At 43.0% G+C, this 22,999-nt stretch overlaps 1 protein-coding gene across 1 annotated transcript; it reads left to right on the forward strand.

The window, feature by feature from the left end:
- The first annotated feature begins 594 nt into the window (after positions 1-594).
- SMIM13 (small integral membrane protein 13) lies at positions 595-16,509 on the forward strand. Its single transcript, XM_006057765.3, has 2 exons — positions 595-805; positions 16,149-16,509. Exons 1-2 carry the CDS (start codon positions 730-732, stop codon positions 16,334-16,336), a joined length of 264 nt encoding a protein of 87 aa, XP_006057827.1. The 5' UTR covers positions 595-729; the 3' UTR covers positions 16,337-16,509.
- Positions 16,510-22,999: the final 6,490 nt, after the last annotated feature.

The raw sequence follows: 22,999 nt of genomic DNA on the forward strand, positions 1-22,999 counted from the left end.
GTAGACCACTGCACGGATTCCGAGAACCGCAGTCAGTAAGCAGAGGTTGGGCTTGAGGAAAAAAACCGTAGGCTGAGGGAGGGAGAAGGAAAGCAACTGCGTTGGCGGTGCATTCTGGGAGTTGTAGTCCCCGTGAGGGCGGCCTCCTCAAGGCTCCTGCGGGCTCTGCACTACATCTCCCAGCAGGTCCCGCGTCGCAGAGGCGGCGAGCGGTGGGGGCGCCGAGTGACGAGCTGCCGCAGGGGGAGGGGGCCTGGGGCGGAGAAGCGCTGCGGACGCCGCGGGGAGACGTTACCTGCCGCCCGCGAGGGGGGCCGAGGGACCCTCGGGCGGGCGACCGCGAGGGTCAGGCGGCCGCCGTACGCTCCTGTGCTCGCCCTCTGTCCGCCTCAGGGGCTCGCGGCGTCCGCCATGGAAGCACATCCGGCCGCCTCCGGGGTCTCCCGGAGCCGCGTCCCCGGGTCCCCGGAGCGATGAGCGAGTAGGGGCGCCCCCACGCTCCGCCTCCCGCCTGCCATCGGTCGCTCGCCCTGAGAGGGACCGCGCGGGCCGGCCGCCGGCCGCGGGGCAGCCCCCGCGCCGCCCCGCCCCGTCCCGCCTCCCGGGGGCGCTGCCGGCTGGTGGGGGCGGGGGGCGTCCGCCGCTCATGCCGCCCCGGCCGCTGAAGCCCCCGCCGCGCCGCCCTCCCGCCTGCCCGCCCGCGCCCGCCGCCGCCCCGCCGCCCCCAAGATGTGGCACAACGTGGGGCTGACCCTGTTGGTGTTTGTGGCCACGCTGCTGATCGTGCTGCTGCTGATGGTGTGCGGTGAGTGGGTAGTTAACACCCGCCGACTCGGCTCGTCCTGCCGACTGGCTGGTTCTGTCTCTCGTTTTTAAAAGAGAAAAAAAGAAAAAAGACGACCTGGGTAGGCAAGTGACGAAAACCCATCGGTTCTCCACTTGCCCCTCGGGAGTGAGCCCGGAGCTGGGTACCCCTGCCCACCGCGGGCCCGCTGGCGTCCCGCAGAGGAGGGAGCCGGGTCCAGCGTTGGGCGTGTGGACCCGGGATTAAGCCTGGCCGCCGCAGCGCCTCGATCGCCACCCTTGTCACAGAGCAGCCCAAATCCTCACCTTGGCCTGTTTGCGAAGGTGCAGTGATCGGTTCGTCCTCTTTCTGTCTTTTTACGTGTTCTGACTCCCGATGATAAAGCGAGGGAGGTTTCATTACCTTCCTTGAACCAGGGGCAGAAGCAAGAGCTGGCTTTGCAGCACGCGTGAGGTTGTTTGCTTGAAGTTTAGGCTTAAGCTGAATTCCAAACAGCAGTGTCGAGACGAGGCAGAAATTAAACAACGCCGGCTATATTAAACTTCCAGGGTCAGGTAACCCAACTTTTAGTTCTGTAGTAATGGTGCTAATTTGTTTGCTGTGATTTTTTTTTTTCCCCTTCTCCTCCATGGAATGAGACGACGTGAAACTTTTTTCCTCAAGGTAATTTTAGCGCAATTGTAGATCTTTTTTTTTCTTTATTTCTAATACACTGTAACTGGTAGCTACACCCTCTTCTCCTTCTGCCCTCAATCTTTCCCAGCATCAGGGACTTTTCCAATGAGTCCTCTGTCGCATCAGATGACCAAAATACTATTGGATGGCATCACCAATGCAATGAACGTGAACTTGGGCAAAATCTGGGAAATGGTGGGGGACAGGGAGGCCAGGCGTGCTGCAGACCATGCGGTTGCAAAGAGTGGGACAGGACTGGGCGACTGAACAACAACAAACAACAACAGCAGATAGCCACAGCTCTCTTAGCAAAGGGGCTGAGCAATTGTGAACATTTGGGAAAGTGTTTACAATCAGATGTCAGTGAGTTTGCTTTTTCATAATTATATTGAAGTATGGATTCAGGTTGATGCAATAATTGGTTAGTATTCAAAATATGGGGCTTATTCATTACCTGATTAATGCACCAAGTGCTCAGTGTCAGCTGTGTTTGGAGACATTTAGACATGTGCATATATGTATATTTGTATTTATATACTTGTATGTGTATTTTAAATTTTCTTTTACATGACCATATACATGTGTATAGATAAACTTGTGTGTATATACTTGTTTGTATATTTTTAGTTTTCTTGCTTTTACTAAGGCACTAGAGCTAAAGCTTCTAACTTACAGGCTTTTCTGATGATAAAGCAATTGGAAGGCCTTTCTCAACTTCCTGCCTGTGATGTCAGGATTTGGGGCTACTTGTAGATATTTAGGATCCTTGAAATAAGGAAAACCAAATCTTTGTCGTTTGTGTGGTTATGAGGAAGGAGGTAAACATGCTGTCCTTTCTGATTTGAACATGCAAACTACCTGGAGATGGCAATGCACCGCGTGAACCATACACCACTTCCTTGTTCTTCTGTTGCGAAGTCGTGTCCGGCTCTTTGGGACCCAATGGACTGCAGCACATCTGTCTGTCCTTCACTGTCTCCCGGAGTCTGCTCAAACTCATGTCCACTGAGTCTGTGATGCCATCCAACCATCTCATCCTCTGCCGCTCCCTTCTCATCACTTTATAGAGTATTTGCCAAACTTGCCTTTGAGACCTCAAAATTCCTATTTGCTACATATTCAGACTTGCTCTCTCAGTCTCCAGTAGCTGTTTGACTTAAATTCTACTCATTTTTCTAAAAGTACCCTGCCCTTTGACTTCAAAAAACAATGTGGAATGAGAGGTGAGGTGTGCCAAGTAAAAGAATGCCGTATTTTGATTGGAGTGGTCGAGACTAAAAGCTGTAAGAAGTAATCTGAGCACTTTTTTGTTGGGAGAGTGAATTTTGGGGTAGCTTCATGTTTTGACTAGTGGGGGAACCTGGGGCTTAGGGAGGGGGAGGGATGGATCCCACCAGATTTGAGAGAGAAACTAAGTCTGCTGTAACAATATAGACATTAAACCACAGAAATTAATTTTCTTACAGTCTGGAGGCTAGAAGTTCAAGCAGGGTTAATTTCATGATGTCAGCAAGGTTAATTTCCTCTGATCCTCTCTACTTGACTTACAGATGACCATCTTCTCCCTGTGTCTTAACCTTTCATCTGTCCTCAGTTCAGTTCAGTTCAGTCGCTCAGTCGTGTCCAACTCTTTGTGACCCGATGAATCGCAGCACGCCAGGCCTCCCTGTCCATCACCATCTCCCGGAGTTCACTCAAACTCATGTCCATCGAGTCGCTGATGCCATCCAGCCATCTCATCCTCTGTCATCCCCTTCTCCTCCTGCCTCCAATCCCTCCCAGCATCAGAGTCTTTTCCAATGAGTCAACTCTTCGCATGAGGTGGCCAAAGTACTGGAGTTTCAGCTTTAGCATCATTCCTTCCAAAGAACACCCAGGGCTGATCTCCTTTAGAATGGACTGGTTGGATCTCCTTGCAGTCCAAGGGACTCTCAAGAGTCTTCTCCAACACCACAGTTCAAAAGCATCAATTCTTCAGCGCTCAGCTTTCTTCACAGTCCAACTCTCACATCCATACATGGCCACTGGAAAAACCATAGTCTTAACTAAATGGACCTTTGTTGACAAAGTAATGTCTCTGCTTTTGAATATGCTATCTAGGTTGGTCATAACTTTTCTTCCAAGGAGTAAGCGTCTTTTAAATTTCATGGCTGCAATCACCATCTGCAGTGATTTTGAAGCCCCCCAAAATAAAGTCTGACACTGTTTCCACTGTTTCCCTGTCTATTTCCCATGACTATGTCCTAATCTTATGTAATAAGGGCACCAGTCATATTGGATTAGGGCCCCATCCTTATCAATTTATTTAACCTTTAAATAAACCTTTAAAAGCCTTGCCTCCAAATACAGTCACATTAGGGATTAAAAATCAATGACCTGGGTCTGCCCCAAGAAATGCATAGCCTGAAAGAACTCTGACCGGTTCTTTCACATAGTGAATTCTGATTTTCAAATTTCAGGTTCCTTAGGGAGGTCTTCCTTCTCCTATCTGTTGGTTGTACTTTCTTGCCCCTCATTCTTTCTAAAAATATTTTCCACTCCTACTATTCACTGAAACTGCTGTTGTCAAGGTCAGTAACAAATGGCCTTTGTATCACCAAGTCCATGGTCACTTTTGAGTTCTAATTCTCTTTATCCTCACGGACTCATTCTGTACAGGTGAGCATTCTTCCCAAGAAGCATTTCTTGTGGCTTCTGTACACTCTACCTTCATGGTGTTCTTCCTACCATAGTGGTTAATTGTTTTATCTTTTCCTGTCTTCCCATCCTCTAGAATTTAACTCTTTTTGACTAAATCTATGATAGGAAATGTTTTACATTATTCCCAGTACATTCATAAGTATGTAAATTACATGTATCAATCAGTTTATATGTACATGTATCTATCTACCTACCATCGCTCTTATCTCTGAAATAAAAATTTTGCAGACTAGGACTTGGCCATTACTCTATGAGATGCATGCTATTTTCTACACTCCTATAATACATTGTGTTATAGTAAAAATAAATATATATTTCTGTTTTCACCTTCCTTCCATTCTGTCCCTTATCTTGTTCTAAAGATTTAAATAGTAACTGTAAGTAATGACTAGCATTGATATCTCCAGCTATCATGACTCTCCCACACTCTAGGTTCATGCCTCAGTACCCTGACTTGGAGATCTAATAACCATCTCAAACTAAACACGTCTAAAACAGAACTTCATTTCTACAACCTGTTTGTTCCTCCCTGCTCACATGTTATCAGCAGCCAGGGACTTGGGTGTCATTCTTGGATTTTCCCGTTCCTTACAAATACTCCATCTGGAAGTCACTTCAGTTTTGTCTCTCTCTTTTTTTTTTTTTTTTTTTTTTTGCCTTCCAGTGTTACTGAGCTATAATTGACATACAGCACTGTATACATTTGGAGCTTCCCAGGTGGCTCAGTGGTAAAGAATCTGCCTGCAATGTAGGAGATGAAGGTTTGAACCCTGGGTTGGGAAGATTCCCTGGAGAAGGGAATGGCAACCCACTCAGATATTCTTGCCTGGAGAATCCCGTGGACAGAAGAGACTGGTGGGCTACAGACCATGGGGTCACAAAATAGTTGGACACGCCTGAGCAACTTAACAACAATTGTAGAGATCTAAGGAGTGCAACTTAATTGATTTACACATATCATGAAATGATTATCATAGTAAGTTTGGTGAATATCCATCATCTCGTAGATATGGAAGTAAACAAATAGAAGAAAATTTTTTCTAGTGATGAGAATGCTCAGATTTACTCACTTAGCTTTCATATAGAACATACATCAGTGTTAATTATATTTATCTTGTTGTACATTATGTCCCTAGTACTCTTCTTATAACTAGAAATTTATCCCTATATTCAATCCCATCCCTCTCCTCCCCATCAGCCACAGATCTGACCTCTTTTTCTATGAATTTGTTTGTTTTTAAGGACTAATTGACCTACCACACTGTTAATTCCTGTTACAGGATATCGGGATTTGATATTGATATACATTTCAAAGTGATAGCCATAAAGTCTAGTTATATCTGTCACTGTACAAAGATACTACATAGTTATTGACTTTATTCCCCATGCCGTACAGTTCATACCCATGACTCGTTTACTTTGCAACTATAAATTTGTACTTCTTAATCTCTCTCACCTATTTCTCCCTGCCCCACCCCTCCTCCTTTGGCAACCATGTTTGTTCTCTGTATCTATGACTCTGTTTATGTTTATTTATGGTTGTTCATTTGTTTTGTTTTTTAGATTCCACCTGTAAGTGAAATCATAGAGTGTTTTTCTTTCTCTGACTTATGACACTAACATAATACCTTTTAGATCTATACAGGTTGTTACCAATGGCAAGATTTCATTTTTTAACCCCTATGGCTGAGTGATACTCCACTGTATACATATACTTACTGTTTGTTATCTGTCCATTTCCCTTTGCACCAACCATCTCAGTTTCAGTCTGGTTGTTAGTTTTGCCTGTGGTGGTTTGACTCTTTGGCCATGGCACTCAGTGGTACAGAGGCTGGCTATATTTTCTGTGTTTGTTTCCTCCAATGAGAGTGTAAGCTCAGTGGGGACAGGGGCCTTCTTTGGCTTGCTCATTGCTCTGTTCCTGGATCTTGGAGAGTAATGCCTGACATGTAGAGGGCCCTTGTATACTTGAAGTAGGAGTGAAGAAAGATTGCTCTGTATAAATTATTAAATTCCTGTTAGAAACACACTCTTAAGTGTAGTACAAACCAAGGTTGTCTCAAACTGGATAACCCTTGTATTACTCAGTAACATACACTTAGTGAACTCTTATGTTCAGGTGCTGTGGTGGAAGTCATGAGTATTCAAAAATTAATAAAGCACAATCCCCAGTATACTTTCTTAAATGTCTGGTAGAATTAATTTAGGCCAGGACTTTTCTTTGGGGGAAGTTTTTAATTACAAACTCAGTATCTTTCATTTGGGCTAATGTTGGGCTATTCCAGTTAACCTGTTTTTTCTTGACTGAGCTTTTGAGTTTGTGTTTTTCAAGCACTGTGTCTGTTTAATCTGAATTAATCTCTCATCATTTAATATCTGTAGGATCCGTGATGATGTCCTCTCTTTCATTCGTGGTATTGTGCTCTTTCTTTTGCTTATCGTCAGTCTGGCTAGAGGTTTATGAATTTTATTGATCTTTGAAAGAATCAGGATCTTTTTGTTTTAGTGATTTTTTATTTCTTTTTTGGGTGGGATCAAACCATTTTATTGAGGGGCTTCAGGGGAAGATTGAAAAGCTGGGAGGACAATGACATCCAACATCCTTCTCTGAGTCATCTGCCTAGCTCCTCAGCTGCTGAAAGGCTAATTTTTTATTTCTTGTCCAAATTTTATTTCATTGGCTTATGTTTATTTTCTTCTATTTATTTTGATTTTAATTTGTACTTCTAGTTTCTTATGGTAGAAACTTAGATTATTGATTTTAAACTATTCTTATTTAAAAAGATAAAAATAGATATTTAATGATGTAAATTTCTTTTTAAGTATTAGTTTTGATTTTTTTTTAGAAAAAGCTTTATTTGGTTCAAAATATTTTTTAGTTTCATTTGTGATTTCTCCTTTGAATTGTGAGTTATTTAGCACATGTCTTTTTTTTCCCCCTATATATCATTTTATCATTTTCTAGTTAAATTTTATTATAGTGAGAAAATGTATCTTGTATCATAGAATTTAAGAAGGTTTACACTTAATGGGCTTCCCTGGTGGCTCAGATGGTAAAGAATCTGCCAGCAATTTGGGAGACCTGGGTTTGATCCCTGGGTTGGAAGATCCCCTGGAGAAGGGAACGGCAACCCACTCCAGTATTCTGGCCTGGAGAATCCTGTGGACATGTATATATGTCCATGGGGTCACAAAGAGTCAGACACAACTGAGCAACTTTTACTTTCACTCTTAATGAGACTAATTCATGGTCTCTTTTGATGAATGTTCCACATATGCCTGAAAAGAATGTTTGTTCTGCTGTTATTGAGTGGAATGTTCTGTACCTGTCAGAACTTGGTTGATAACATTGTTTGATATTCAGTGTTATCACTGTGGTTGATAGCATTGTTCAGCAGTTCTGTTTATCAGCTATTCTGTAGGAATCTTAGGAGCTCTGAGATGGGTCAATTGGTGAAAGTCATTAAATCCTTAAGTTTATGGTACTTTTGGTGTGTATTGAGGGTGGGGGTTGGAGGATGGAAGTTGAATAGTTTGTGTGGGGTTTCTACTCTGTATTCTAAAACATAGAAGAAACAGATGAAAAAGTAGATAAGCCATACATTTTCCTTCCTTAAGGAACTTGTGTCGTGGGAGGAGGACTGTTATTAATACAGTGACAGATGGAACTGAATGTGAAATCCTAAAGCAATCACCCAAGAGAGGGCAATACTGAAGAGATAGTATAGTAGAAAGATGTAAAAATTATGTGTTCACGTTGCTTAAAAGGGCTTCCCTGGTGGCTTAGATAGTAAAGAATCTGCCTGTAGCGCAGAAGACCCAGGTTTGATCCCCGGGTCAGGGTTGCTTAAAAATGTCAGTGACAGTGGTAATGACCCCTTGTCTGTAGAGTTTGCCCTAGGTGGGGAAGAGACTACAGCCTAAGAGATGGTGACGATGGCTAACCTTTGATGAGTAATTTATAATATACAGGCATTCTCCTTAGCGTGTGACACATATTCATTCTCTTTATTACTGTATTGTCTCTTTGAAAGTGTGTGGTGGTGTCTGCATTTTATAGACGAAACTGAGACACATAGAGGTTAACTTGCTCACATTTCAAGTGAGTTGTTGAATTAGGATTCATAGCCAAGCAGTATGGGTGCAGCATGCCTTTGAGTTAAGAAATTGAAGTGGTAATCCAGTTAACAGTAAGGATGGAAGATGGTGCTGGGAATGTAACAAAGGAAGTAGACTGGAGAGGGTTTATTAGTGTAGAAGCCACAGTAGGGGAGGGCCATCATGCTGCAATACCCTGTTTTCCACCTGAGGGGTGGGGAAGGGATACAGTACCCCTTATGGAAATATGAGCATCAGAAAAAGGAAATGTCGGACGGACATACTTTTTAAAGGTGTCTTCCAGCCAACGAGGTAGAGATTCCTTCCTGAGGTTTAAGAAAGGGATAAAGTATGGATGAAAAATTAGTCATAAGTAAGAGAGCTCATATTTGGATCTATGGGAGTGTTGTGATAACTGAAAGGAGAGGAAAATTAAAAAAAAAAGAGGTTTTAAAGGGAATTTTAAAACTGCCCTTCATTTTCTGGATGACAGGGATTGAGGTGTGGAGGTGTTTCGGTTTGATGCTGTGTTGGATCAGTGATGGTCCCCCATGTGTCTCTACAAAAGAGACATGCAGTAGAGGCAGCTTTGTGGGAAGAGTTGAAAGAGCAAGGTTCTGTTTTCACTTTGCCTGTGTCTTGGCCTTGGACATACTACCTTAGAAGTGAGCCTTAGCTGCCTTCTGTGTAAAAGGGAAAAAAGGTTACAGGATGGAACGTGGAAAAGAGCTTTATACCAATTGAGATTGGTATTGAGCCAGTCAGCTAACCATTTAGATATCATCATGATGGTGGGATTAAGTTAAGACTGTGGAGAAATGAATCCACAAAGATAGGAATTTTTTTCTACTGCACTCAGGCTTTTTGAACTAGAAAGATCTTGGGTAGGAAGTCATGTTCTCATTTCCTAATTAGTGTTTTGTGTTTTAGCCATACTTTCACTATGAAAATATGAGAAATTTGATGCACTTAAAGAAGAAGGGAACTGGAGAAGGAATGGCAAACCCCTTCAGTATTTTTGCCTTGAGAACCCCATGAACAGTATGAAAAGGCAAAAAGTTAGTACACTGAAAGATGAACTTCCCAGATTGGTAGGTGCCCAGCATGCTACTGGAGATCAGTGAAGAAATAACTCCAGAAAGAATGACGAGTCAGAACCAAAGCAAAAACAACACCCAGTTGTGGATGTGACTGGTGATGGAAACAAAGTCTGATGCTGTAAAGAGCAATTTTGCACAGGAATCTGGAATGTTAGGTCCATGAATCAAGGCAAATTGGAAGTGGTCAAACAGGAGATGGCAAGAGTGAACGTCGACGTTTTAGGAATCAGCGAACGAAAATGGACTGGAATGGGTGAATTTAACTCAGATAACCATTATATCCACTACTGTGGGCAAGAATCCCTTAGAAGAAATGGAGTAGCCATCATGGTCAACAAGAGAGTCCAAAATGCAGAACTTGGATGCAATCTCAAAAACGACAGAATGATCTCTGCTCATTTCCAAGGCAAACCATTCAATATGATGGTAATCCAAGTCTATGCCCTGACCAGTAATGCTGAAGAAGCTGAAGTTGAACGGTTCTATGAAGGACTACAAGACCTTCTAGAACTAACACCCCAAAAGATGTCCTTTTCATTATAGGGGACTGGAATGCAAAAGTAGGAAGTCAAGAAACACCTGGAGTAACAGGCAAATTTGGCCTTGGAATACAAAATGAAGCAGGGCAAAAGCTAATAGAGTTTTGCCAAGAGAATGCACTGGTCATAGCAAATACCTTCTTCCAACAACAAGAGAAGATTCTACACACATGGACATCACCAGATGGTCAACACCGAAATCAGACTGATTATATTCTTTGCAGCCAAAGATGGAGAAGCTCTGTACAGTCAGCAAAAACAAGGCGGAGCTGACTGTGGCTCAGATCATGAACTCCTTATTGCCAAATTCAGACTTAAAGAAAGTAAGGAAAACCATTAGACCATTCAGGTATGACCTAAATCAAATCCCTTCCGATTATACAGTGGAAGTGAGAAATAGTTTCAAGGGATTAGATCTGATAGAATGCCTGAAGAACTATGGACGGAGGTTCGTGACATTGTACAGGAGACAGGGATCAAGACCATCCCTAAGAAGAAGAAATGCAAAAAAGCAAAATGGCTGTCTGAGGAGGCCTTACAAATAGTTGAGAAAAGAAGAGAAGCGAAAGCAAAGGAGAGAAGGAAAGATACACCCATTTGAATGCGGAGTTCCAAAGAATAGCAAGGAGAAATAAGAAAGTCTTCCTCAGTGATCAGCGCAAAGAAATAGAGGAAAACAATAGAATAGGAAAGACTAGAGATCTCTTCAAGAAAATTAGAGCTACCAAGGGAACATTTCATGCAAAGATGGGCACTTAAATAAAGGACAGAAATGGTATGGACCTAATAGAAGGAAAAGAGATTAAGAAGAGGTGGCAAGAATACACAGAAGAACTATACAGAAAAGATCTTCAGGACCCAGATAATCACGATGGTATGATCACTCACCTAGAGCCAGACATCCTGGAATGTGAAGTTAAGTGGGCCTTAAGAAGCATCACTAAGAACAAAGCTAATGGAGGTGATGGAATTCCAGTTGAGCTATTTCAGATCCTAAAAGATGATGCTGTGAAAGTGTTACACTCAATATGCCAGCAAATTTGGAAAACTCAGCAGTGGCCACAGGACTGGAAAAGGTCAGTTTTCATTCCAATCCCAAGAAAGGCAATGCCAAAGAATGCTCAAACTACCACACAATTGCGCTTATCTCACATGCTAGTAAAATAATGCTCAAAATTCTCCAAGCGAGGCTTCAATAGTATGTGAACCGTGAACTTCCAGATGTTCAAGCTGGATTTAGAAAAGGCAGAGGAACCAGAGATGAAATTGCCAACATCTGTTGGATCATCAAAAAAGCAAAAGAATTCCAGAAAAACATCTACTTCTGCTTTAAATTTTTGACTGTGTGAACCACAACAAACTGGACCAGACTACCTGACCTACCTCTTGAGAAATCTGTATGCAGGTCAGGAAGCAATAGTGAGAACTGGACATGGAACAACAGACTGGTTCCAAATAGGAAAAGGAGTACGTCAAGGCTGTATATTGTCACCCTGCTTATTTAACTTATATGCAGAGTACATCATGGGAAATAGCGGGCTGGATGAAGCACAAGCTGGAATCAAGATTGGAGAAATATCAATAACCTCACATATGCAGATGACACCAACCTTATGGCAGAAAGTGGAGAACTAAAAAGCCTCTTGATGAAAGTGAAAGAGGAGAGTGAAAAAGTAGGGTTAAAACTCACATTCAGAAAACTAAGATCATGGCATCCAGTCCCATCGCTTCATGGCAAATAGATGGGGAAACAGTGACAGACTTTATTTTTTGGGGCTCCAGAATCACTCAGATGGTGATTGCAGCCATGAAATTAAAAGATGCTTACTCCTTGGGACCAACTTAGACAGCATATTAAAAAGCAGAGACATTACTTTGCCAACAAAGGTCCATCTACTCAAGACTATGGTTTTTCTAGTAGTCATGTATGGATGTGAGAGTTGGACTATAAAGAAAGTTGAATGCCAAAAAATCGATGCTTTTGAACTGTGGTGTTAGAGAAGACTCTTGAGAGTCCCTTGGACTGCAAGGAGATCCAACCAGTCCATCCTAAAGGAAATCAGTCCTGAATATTCATTGGAAGGACTGATGCTGAAGCTCCAATACTTTGGCCACCTGATGTGAAGAACTGACTCATTTGAAAAGACCCTGATGCTGGGAAAGATTGGGTGGGAGGAGAAGGGGACGACAGAGGATGAGATGGTTGGATGGCATCACCGACTCAATGGACATGGGTTTGGGTAGACTCCGGGAGGTGGTGATGAACAGGGAGGCCTGGCGCATGGGGTCGCAAAGAGTCGGACATGACTGAGCCACTGAACTGAACTGGTGAGCTCATTCCTCTGATTTGCTGATCCTGCCCTCTTCCATGGTGATGAGTTACTTTGAGCCTTTGTTTTCTTATCTAGAAAATGGGGGTAATGATTCCTAGTCTCACTAGTTCAGAGGGCTAATGAGAGTATTAAATGAAATGTTGAATGTAAAAGCACTTGGTGAACTGAGAACTCTGTGATTACAACTGTCCTCTGGGTTTGTGGCGTGTTGATGGTGATGGTTCATTATTCGGGTTCATCTGCCGTTGCTACCCTTCTGCTGCCAGCACATGTATCTTGCATTGTTGTTGTGTTAGCTGCTCAGTTGTGTCCAACTCTTTTCGACTACATGGATGTAGGCTGCCAGGCTCCTCTGTCCAGAAATTCTCCAGGCAAGAATACTGGAGTGGGTAGCCATTCCCTTCTCCAGGGGATCTTCCCAACCCAGGGATTGAACCTGGGTCACCTGCATTGGCAGGTGGGTTCTCAACTATTTGAGCCACCAGGGAAGCCCTTTATCTTGCATAGAAAGGCAATATACAGTGCGTTTTCATGGAATGCATCCTCTGAACTAATGCTTGGGTACTGGCACACACAAGTTGAGTACTTCTGTGCTTATCCCAGGATACATAACCTCTGTTGCCTAAGCACCAGCTCTTCCCGGCTCTAAGTGCCGGGAGATAGAACCCCCCTCCCCTGCCGTCTCCCCAGAATTACAGCTGTGTGAGAACTTAGTCTTTACTTGGAGAATAACCTGTGGACTTCTCCGAATCTAGCGAATGCCCCTGCAGTTCTTGGTTGTTTGGGTTCACCGCTACAATTCCCTTTTTAACTTTGCTTTCTCACCCTGTCATTACAGTAGCCATTGAGAAAGGCAGCACAGTGGATGTTTCTTTGGCTGCCCAGCGGATGAGCTCCACATCTGTATTAGGGAGAATCCTCTGCCTCACGATTTTTCATGGGAAGCAGTATCCCTACCTACATGCTCTTCCATGTGCAACCCTCACTCCACCCAGGCAGAATAGGGAAAAATGAGCTGCTTTTCAGGTTTGCTTAACTGCGGGTGAAGGTAATAATTAAAGAGGTGTGATGTGCTTTAGCTGGTGTGGTGGGGAGGGGAGTGTCGTGTGTGGAGGCTGTAACTTGCTACCCCAGCCCCTGGAGTCTCTCTGATTGGCTACCGCATTCTGAATTTTGACTTGAGATTGAATCCTTTACATTGTTTGGTTGCTGGCAGTGATTTTTTTTTTAAGTCTTTTGTTTTGGATGTGTTTTATTAAAATTGAGAAAGAGTTTGTAATCTCACTGAATGGTCTTTTACTTCTATCTCCCGAGACTGTCTGCTGAAGCAGTCTTCAGTTCCTTTCTTGCAGACTCCTATGCTGGGGGACTTGACTTTCTCTGAACCATCCCAAGGGCAAGAGTATTTTATGGTGGGAGCCCCACTGATGACAGCCCTTCCCTCTTCGGTCAGAAGAGTTCCAGTTACTTCCCTTTACATTCTAAATTTCTGCTCATTTTATACCTAATAGCCACTGTTAGAATCTTTGATCTTTATGAGGTCAAGACTATCATCATCATTGATTGAGCTTGCTTATAATTTTCCTGATGGTAAATTCACCTCCATAACGTCTATTTAGCACTTAACTTTTAGGTTGAGTTCTCAGAATTAACCTAAGAGAGGTTTTCCTTAGTACCTTGAAATCACCTGGGCTTATTTAGGCCAATTAATGGTATTTGGGTATTTAAAACAAGAAGTCTACAGGGTTCAGTTCAGTTCAGTCACTCAGTCGTGTCCGACTTTGCGACCTTGTGGACTGCAGCGTGCCAGGCCTCCCTATCCATCACCAGCTGCCGGAGTCTACCCAAACCCATGTCCATTGAGTCGGTGATGCCATCCAACCATCTCATCTTCTGTCGTCCCCTTCTCCTCCTGCCCTCAATCTTTCCCAGCATCAGGGTCTTCTTAAATGAGTCAGCTCTTCGCATCAGGTGGCCAAAGTATTGGAGTTTCAGCTTCAACATCAGTCCTTCCAGTGAACACCCAGGACTGATCTCCTTTAGGATGGACTGGTTGGATCTCCTTGCAGTCTACAGAGTATTCATGATTTACTTGTTGGTTTCTGATATTTTTCTCCTGATTTTTCCGATTGTCAAAACATTTTTCTATGTCCACTGTGGAAAATTTTTGATATGGACAGAAAAGTATCATAAAAAAGTATAGGTTCCCCCGATTGACCTATAGATTCAGTACAATCCCTGTCAAAATTCTTGCAATTTTTTCCCCCAAAATTGACAAGATAATTCTAAAATGGCACATGGAAATGCAAAAGACTCAAAATAGTCTTGAACAAAGTTCGTGAACTTATACTTTTGATTTTAAAACTAAACACAAAGCTACTATAATCAACATGATGTATGTATGGCATAAGGATAGGCAGACCAGTGGAACAGATCTTTGTGACTCCATGAACTATACAGTCCATGGAATTCTCTAAGCTAGAATACTGGAGTGGGTAGCCGTTCCCTTCTCCAGGGGATCTTCCCAACTCAGGAATTGAACCCAGGTCTCCTGCATTGCAGGTGGATTCTTTTACCAGCTGAGCTACAAGGCAAGCCCAGAAATAAACTATAACATTTATGATCATTGGAATTTTGACAACATTGCCAAGACAGTTTAATAGAGGGATGAATAGTCTTTTCAACAAATAGTTCTGCAACAATTTAGTATTCACATGCAAAAGGATTAATTTGGATCTTTTACACCAAAGTTAAATAAAATCAAAGACCTATGTGTAAGAGCTAAAACTAAAAACTCTTAGAAGAATGCATAGGCATAAATCTTCATGACCTTGAGTTAGTGGTTCCCTAGATATGGTACCCAGAAGCATAAGCAACCAAAGAAAAACAAAACAAATGGATTTCATCAAATAAAAACTAACTTAGGCTCCATCATAATTAAAAAACTGTCATACTTCAAAGAACATGATCAAGACAATGAAAAGACCAGCCCATAGAATGGGGAAAAAATGTTTGCAGATCCTATTTCTGATAAACAACTGGTATCAAGAATATATTTAGAATTCCTACAACTCAGTAAAAAGACAAGCTGATTATAAAGTGGGCAGAGAGGTTTAATAGACATTCCTCCAAAGAAGATTTACGAATGGCCAGTAAACACAAGAAAAATATGTTCAGCAAGTTGAGTCATTAGTGAAATACGATCATAAAAGCCACTATGATATACCATTTCATACCTGCTAAGATGACCATAATAAAAAAGGTGGAAAATTGAAAGTCTTGGTGAGGATGTGGAGAAACTGAGAGCCTCTTACATTTCTGATGGGAATGTAAAATGGCACAGCTGCTTTGGACAGGACTTTAGCAATTTCACAGATAGTTACGTGAAAGTTACCATATGACCCAGCAGCTCTACCCCTTGGTGTACAGTGAACCCTTGAACAACACGGGTGTGAACTGTGTAGGTCCACTTATGTGTGAATTTCTTGCCTTGAATACATACTGCAGTTAAGTGCATGATCTGAGGTTGAATCCTTGGGTGTGGAACCATGGGTATGGTGGGCCTACTGTAAAGTTGCAGGTGGATTTTCAAAGGTGAGGGTCTAAAACCATGGCCTTGTTCGGGGGTCAGTTGTTATATCCAGGAGAAGTGAAAATATGTTAGTGCAGAAGTTTGTGTACTTGGTCATGGACATCCTGTGTAATCCCAGAGTTTGTCTTTATGCCTTGTCCATAGTAAATGCTTGATAACTGTTTGTTACATAAATTGCAGTCGCTTACACGTGTAGATTATGCCTCCTATTTTGTAGTGTACCCCTGACACAGAGTTAACTGAAATGCTCTCAGTTGATAATGCTGGGCGTAATAATTTTTCTGAATGTTTTTTATCTCTCTTTAGGTTGGTATTTTGTTTGGCATCTTTTTTTGTCAAAATTCAAGTTTCTTCGGGAACTGGTGGGAGACACCGGATCCCAGGAGGGAGACCGTGAGCCTTCAGGATCTGAGACCGAAGAAGATGCTTCACCGTCTCCGCACAGGATCAGGTCCGCTCGCCAGAGGAGGGCCCCTGCCGATGAAGGCCACTGAGCCAGCCGGTCCTGTGATAGCAAATGACCAAGGGTTCTGGGAGTCTCTCTCTGTAATGATGGGGCTTTGCAGTTTGCTAAAGGAGTGAAGAACATTCATTCTTGGATTCTAAGTCCAGTTCAAAAAAAGATTTACATGTAAGCCATATGCAAATAAAGGGAATTTCAACCAAATCGGACCGTTGCGGATTTCATCGTTAAGATAATTTTTGCTTATATGCTTAAACATATATACTTTTTATTTGACCCTTGGGCTTCTTTTCTTGCATTGCACTGGTGTTAATCTGATAAATATTACAGGCTTGAAAAACCATATTTTATTAATGTTAGTTCTGTGCCATGTTTCCCCTCCCCCCTCCCCGCCCCCACATCATGCCTTGTCTGAAATTGGGATGTATCTCGTGGTTACAGTCAACCAGGCAACAGTCATGATGTAATTACCCTCGCCTGGGCACGTGTGGACCTCAGGCTTGTCATAGCATCATTACTGATTGTTGGTATCAAATGTGTCAGGTTTAACTGGCTTTTAAAAATGTCTTCAAAAAGATTACACTATGATTCAGCCTTGAAACGAAAAGTCATCGTGTATGCAGAAAAGCACGGGAACAGAGCAGCCGGGCGTGCGTTCCATATCAGCGAAGCAAATATCCGTCGCTGGAGGAGCGACCGAAATTCCATATTTTCCTGTAAAGCCACCACAAAGTGCTTTACGGGACCTAAGAAAGGAAGATACCCGCAGGTAGACGAGGGTGTGCTACATTTTGTCAGTGAGACGCGTGCAAAAGGATTGCCCGTCACACGCCAAGCAATGCAGCTGAAGGCCGGAGAAATTGCCAAAGCCCTCGGAATAGACGAAGCGAAGTTCAAAGCCACCAGAGGCTGGTGTGATCGATTCATGCGTCGAGCAGGACTGTCCTTGAGGCGTCAAACCTCATTGCGTCCAACGCTCTCCGCTGACGTTAACCAGCGGGCGGTGCCCGAGCGCCGTTTAAAGCGGTGTTCTATTACCAGCGCTCTTGACGATGCCCAGAGGGGTGTGGTCTGGAGGAACGCAGACGCCCATCTGAATGATTCCGAAGAGTTAGACTCAGACTACGACGTTATAGTCATCACTTAACCAGCTTATTTCATCATGCACTTCCTGGATGTGTGCACAAGGTTGATGCGATAAATGCCTGTTTAAAAGCTCTGTTTGACTAAATCAGAAAACCAGACATTCTGCAGAATACAAAAGCATCGTGTCATAGTTGAATCGGCTGTGTCTTTTCTTAGTGATATTTATGGTGCATCTTACCGTCGATGGTATCTTAGGTTAGGGAAAAAGAAATAGTCTGTAAATTTATTTTTATTCCTAGGATAGCAACTATTTATTGGGGAACTTAATTCTGACTCTTACCATATGGTTAAAATAGTTATCCTTTGAGACATATTTTGGAGCACCCTGTTCATGATTCTAGAGTAGAAATGTGGGAATCTGGGCTCTGTCCTCTTCCTTCAGGAAGGGTAGGCTTCATTACTCCTTGCGCATGGGAGGACTTCATGCTCAAGGCATGTGCTGAGGAGAAAATACTTCTTCACAGACAGCAACTCAGTGACAAGGCCTCCGAGGTGCTGGGTATTGAGAGAGCGGGTGAACATGCCTGCTTTACTGTAAAATGATTCTTGCCATGTTCCCTTGTTTGTCTTCACTGAACTTTGGACTGAGTGTTTCCTGGGGAAGAGAGCTATGCATTAAAGAACTTTCCCATTTAGTGTTGCCTGCTTTATATGAGAGTGAATTGCAAAGCCAACTTATTAATCTTAAGTTCTTTCTATTTTAAATGTTTGTTTCTCAAGAACTAGTCATTACAGAATATCACCTCTATTTTATGACTGTAATTTTGTTTGATACCTCATACTCCATGCTGATAGTTTTATTAACAGTTCATCTGCTCTGCCCCCAATTGATGAACACCTGTGCTGTCATTGTGGCCCTTTGCATGTACTAAAAGGGAATTTACAGAGTTTAGCTTTACTTTTCAATATTTGCTAAGGGGAGCGGTCCCCGGCAGCTGAGAGCGGGGCACCATCTTTATTTCCTTACTGGATACAGTTTTCTGTCTGTGTGAGTATATCCATCAGGCATTCATTTTAATGCTTTCGTACTAGCTAAACATCACATTAAAGTGCTCATCAGGCAGGGGAAAACCTCATGCTTCTTGGTGCTGGGAGGATATTTGAATTGAATTTTTTGCAGGCTGATACTTAGAGCTAAGGATTCTGCTTTGTAGTGAATGTCTTAGGTAGATAATAGTTGCTGACCAACTTTTTTAGTAGCTGGAAAGCTTCCTCTTGTGTCAGTATTAAGACTGGTGGCCAACATAGCCCCTAAAATATGCAAGCTGCTAAGCTGCTAAGTCACTTCAGTTGTGTCCGACTCTGCGACCCCATAGACGGCAGCCCACCAGGCTCTGCCGTCCCTGGGATTCTCCAGGCAAGAACACTGGAGTGGTTGCCATTTCCTTCTCCAGTGCATGGAAGTGAAAAGTGAAAGTGAAGTCGCTCAGTCGTGTCCGACTCTTCGCTACCTCATGGACTGAAGCCTACCAGGCTCCTCCGTCCATGGGATTTTCCAGGCAAGAGTACTGGAGTGGGTTGCCATTGCCTTCTCCAAAATATGCAAGGGTCATCCACAAATTAATCCATGAAAAGATATACATGTTGATATTATTTATTAATATTTATGCTTTTATGGATGTCTTTAAAAATAGAATTTTAAGAAATATTCTGCTTAGCTTGCTTGGGAAGTATGCCCAAAGCATATTAATAGCTCACACTCTGCCATGTTTTAACTCTTAGGAAAGTAAAAAGAAGTTGCTGCTGCCAATATGAAAATTCTACAAACTAATTTCTTTGTTTGAAACATTTTTCCCCCCTGTGCACCTCTTTTCCTAATAGACTCACCATAGTACATATTTCTAAGGCCACTGAGAGAGGCAAAAGAAATCATTACCACAGAGTTACCTGTGTGATACAGCGTTTTTGCTTTTCCTGTTTTAGTGTTTTTGTAGCTGAACTTACAGAGCTCATCATAAGTGCATTTTCAGTTTCTTAGTAGCCTGTGGTTGATTTTGAAGCTTGGAGGGTTCAGAGCATGGGAAAAAAAAAAAAAAAAAAGTATTAGTCTTGTCTGAATTCTAAAACGAGGGGACTCTGGTGGGTGCTTTCATTTCTGTCCAGCCAACCACTTACAAATCGTTTTTCTTCTTTTGCTTCTGAAACTTCTGTGAAAATTGCGTTATCAGATTTATTGGTAGCATTGCTCTGATTTCAAGGCCAAAAGACACTAAATATTTGTGTGATGCTGTTAAATAAAGTTTTTAAGATTTACGTTCATCCAGTGGGACTCTGTAGTGCTGTTCTCGTGGTGGGAGCGTCGTTTTGTGGTGGATAGCCAGTTTACATGCTGACCCGTTTCTTTAATGTTATCAGATTTAAAACAACTGCAACCTGTCATTTTACCTGAAAGTTGGGAATATAGTGAGTAATGGTTTCACCAAATAGGGCATTTTAAACCCAAATGTGTTGAAAGATTTGAAAGTAGTGCATTTTTACTTTTTAGAGTTCCATGCTGCAGTATTTTTAAATTCAGTTTTTCTTAAAAGCTGTGTTTTAATGTAACATGTAACCAGTGTAACGTTAGCTTCTGACTGGTAAACTTGAAGTGCATTTCTATTTCAGGTTGACTTTAAAAAGCCAATGAGCAGTACTCAAAGGTTATGGGTTCTTAAGCAATTAATGGAGTAGTATTTTGATATGGAGTCTAAAATGAAAGCACCTTGTATTGTCTGCTTTTAAAGTATTCTATAGTTTTTAACCTAAAGCATAAAGAGTAACATTTTATCTTATATTAATAAAAATTAACATTTTTCACTTATTAATGTACATGTGTCACTTGCTTCATGACCAGCATTTATTACCCTTTAAGTTCTATGCATAACCATTCACCAAATGCTGCTGCTCTGGTTTCTTGAAGGAAACGTCCTGTGCTATGCTATGGTATATTGACGTCTTGCTGCTTGACAAATAGGTTTATAAGGAATTAGAACTGTGTGTTCATAATGCCTTTGTATAACAAGATGAGGAGTCCGTGTAAATGTTATTTGCTGTAAAACAGTTACTCGCTGTTAAAACTGGTCAACACTATGTCTAAAGCTTCTGTGGTTTGTCTGTATGATGTCACTTTGCAAAGAATAAATTAAAGTGAAAACAAAAGTTGTGTTTGTTTCACTGATGAAGTATAAGAAGTATGAAGCGTCACTTGGACGTGAGGGATTGGAAACCAGCCATTTTTACCGGTGGGCTCACCCTTCACCTCATTTGTCAAACTAAACGTCTACAAGAATTAGGGCAAGTTAGCAGTAACATTCCTAGTGGATGAAAAGAATGGACTTGGAACCTAAGGACATACAGTGTTAGAACTAGTTTACATTTAACGTTTAGCCCTTTTTTTCTTCTCAGGCTTCATCCCATATCCTCAAGATTGTTTGGAAGATCTGTTCACCGTAGGTCATGTCTCCCGTTTTGTTGGGGTTAACCACCAGGAAGGCTGGCTGAGGGGAGTGATGAAAGCCAAGTAAGAACATGGAGGGATGCCTTTGAAACCCATTTGAGATGGGAAACCGTGAATTGCTATGGCTGGGTGCCAGGTTTTGATTTTTCCTCCACGGTGCTCAACTGCCAAGAATGTAGAATGGAAAAAGTGGCCTATGCCAGGGTCAGGCTTTGTAAGGTAGAGGTGTCTCAAGGGCACGGTTGCTCGCGATTGCTGGAGGCTGGGCATGGGGTCTTGGCCTGATCATAAGGGAAACCAGATCAGTAAAGCACCAAAAGTGGGGCCAGTGGGAAGGCACAGAGGTGGGAGGTTGTAAGATGCGTGTGTATAATCGAACAGAAAATTGGGTTGGAAGCTAGGATTTTGGAGGGGAAGCAACCACAGAAAAGGGGAATGTGAGAACTGTGATGCATCCTAGGGTGTTGTGAGGGCCATCAGCCCGGCCACGAATAGTTCTGCCTGATGGCTGGAGTCAGGATGGAGAAGGGGACCGGGTCAGGGATGTGGAAGACTGATCATCAGGTCTGGGAGGTCAGGCGGCCCTTAACAGGAGGGAGTTCCCTGAGAATGAAAGAGGCGTGTTCTTGGGGAGCTGTGAGAAGGCTTTGTCTTCAGCCTGCCCCTTCCCCCCACCCCGGCAGCTCTGGAAGCCAGAGCATGAGTGTTACAATTAATGTGCTTTGGTTATAAAAGTGATAACTGTTGATGAACTTCCTTGGGGACAGGGAGGACAGAAGAGGGGAGGACAACAGAAGCTTCTCAAAGAATCTTAGGGGGCAGGGGTAGTTTATCAGGGAGAGGATGTGAAGAGGGTTCCGGAGAGAAGAAAGGCTGAGGGAAGGTGCCTGGTTTGCAGAACAGCAGGTATTGTGGTGGACTGTTCCTGGAATGGAGAGTGGCTATGGGGTGTGATGTTTTGGAGCTGGAGAAGTAGGAAAGATGAGGTCATCAAGGACCTCGTATGCAGTGTCAGCAGCTTTACCATCTTGCGTGGCTGCAGCACCTGGACCAACTGCATTGGTCAGGAAGCTCGTGCTGACCGCACGGATGAGTCCTTGCATGAAGACACAGTGGAAATGGTGCTAGACAGCCAGCGCGGGCTGGGGAGGAGTGACGGCCCCAGAGGTTTGAGGATGAAGCATCCACAGGGCTTGAGGCTGGGTCGTGAAGGCAAGTGAGAGAAGTGAAAGATGGTTTCAGCGTTGGAGGTCAACAGCATTGAGATGCGTACAGAAGAAGTAGGCTTGAGGATGGTCCAAGGGAGATGAAAGATGAGAGTCCAGGTTGGGGCATACCTATCTGAGGTGCTTACAGGCTACAGCATGGACAGAAATAATAAACAGTTGTAAAAATGGTAGGAGGGTCATCCATGGTCGTCGGGGTAGTAGAAACTGTTGGTAAAAATAGGATCTACCAGGAGAGAAGCCAGAATCAGAGACCCAGGGAGTGGCCCCTAAGGGGCATCGATATTTAAGAGGCTGGTTAAAAAAAAGAGGGGGGGCACCAGGGACACAGAAGGACTGCTAAGAACCAGCAACACACCCGGGAAGAAGGCATTGTGCTCACAGCAAAATGAAAGAACTTGAAGGAACACGTGTTAAACTGGTATATATTAAAGAATGTTGCTGCTTGGAAACTGGCTAGCTGATCCTTTGGAAGTCCAAGCAAAAGACAGATGTAAATCTCTGCAAGGTGATGGTGGGACAAGTGGAATAGACACTGATGGGGTTCAACTGGATGGGGTTTGGTGTTTGATTAGATATGGGAGGTGAAGGGCAAGGATGAACCCTTGGTGGAGGCTGATAGAGGACATGGGGGGAGAATGTCTGGGGGGGTAAGTCCAGGTGGATGGAAATGACCAGTGGAAACGGCCATTCTGAGGATGCGGGTAAGAACCGAGTTCCTACCCAAATGCTATAACTTGATAGTTGGCAATTACTTAACCTTTCTGTTCCTGGTCTGCTGAACGAGAATGAGAATGTGTACGGTTGTTGTGAGGAGTCATTTTTAAAAATACCTGTTAAGCATACTCCTTAATATACAGTGGGCTTCCCTGGTGGCTCAAACAGT

Source organism: Bubalus bubalis, chromosome 2 (assembly GCF_019923935.1).
Source record: "Bubalus bubalis isolate 160015118507 breed Murrah chromosome 2, NDDB_SH_1, whole genome shotgun sequence".
Taxonomy (NCBI): Eukaryota; Metazoa; Chordata; class Mammalia; order Artiodactyla; family Bovidae; genus Bubalus; species Bubalus bubalis.

Bases quoted from the DNA above. Each gene is read 5' to 3' on its own strand.
- SMIM13 (XM_006057765.3), top strand. From the start codon at position 730: ATGTGGCACAACGTGGGGCTGACCCTGTTGGTGTTTGTGGCCACGCTG. The intron at 806-16,148 runs GTGAGTGGGTAG...ATCTCTCTTTAG, and splicing joins GCTGCTGCTGATGGTGTGCG to GTTGGTATTTTGTTTGGCAT.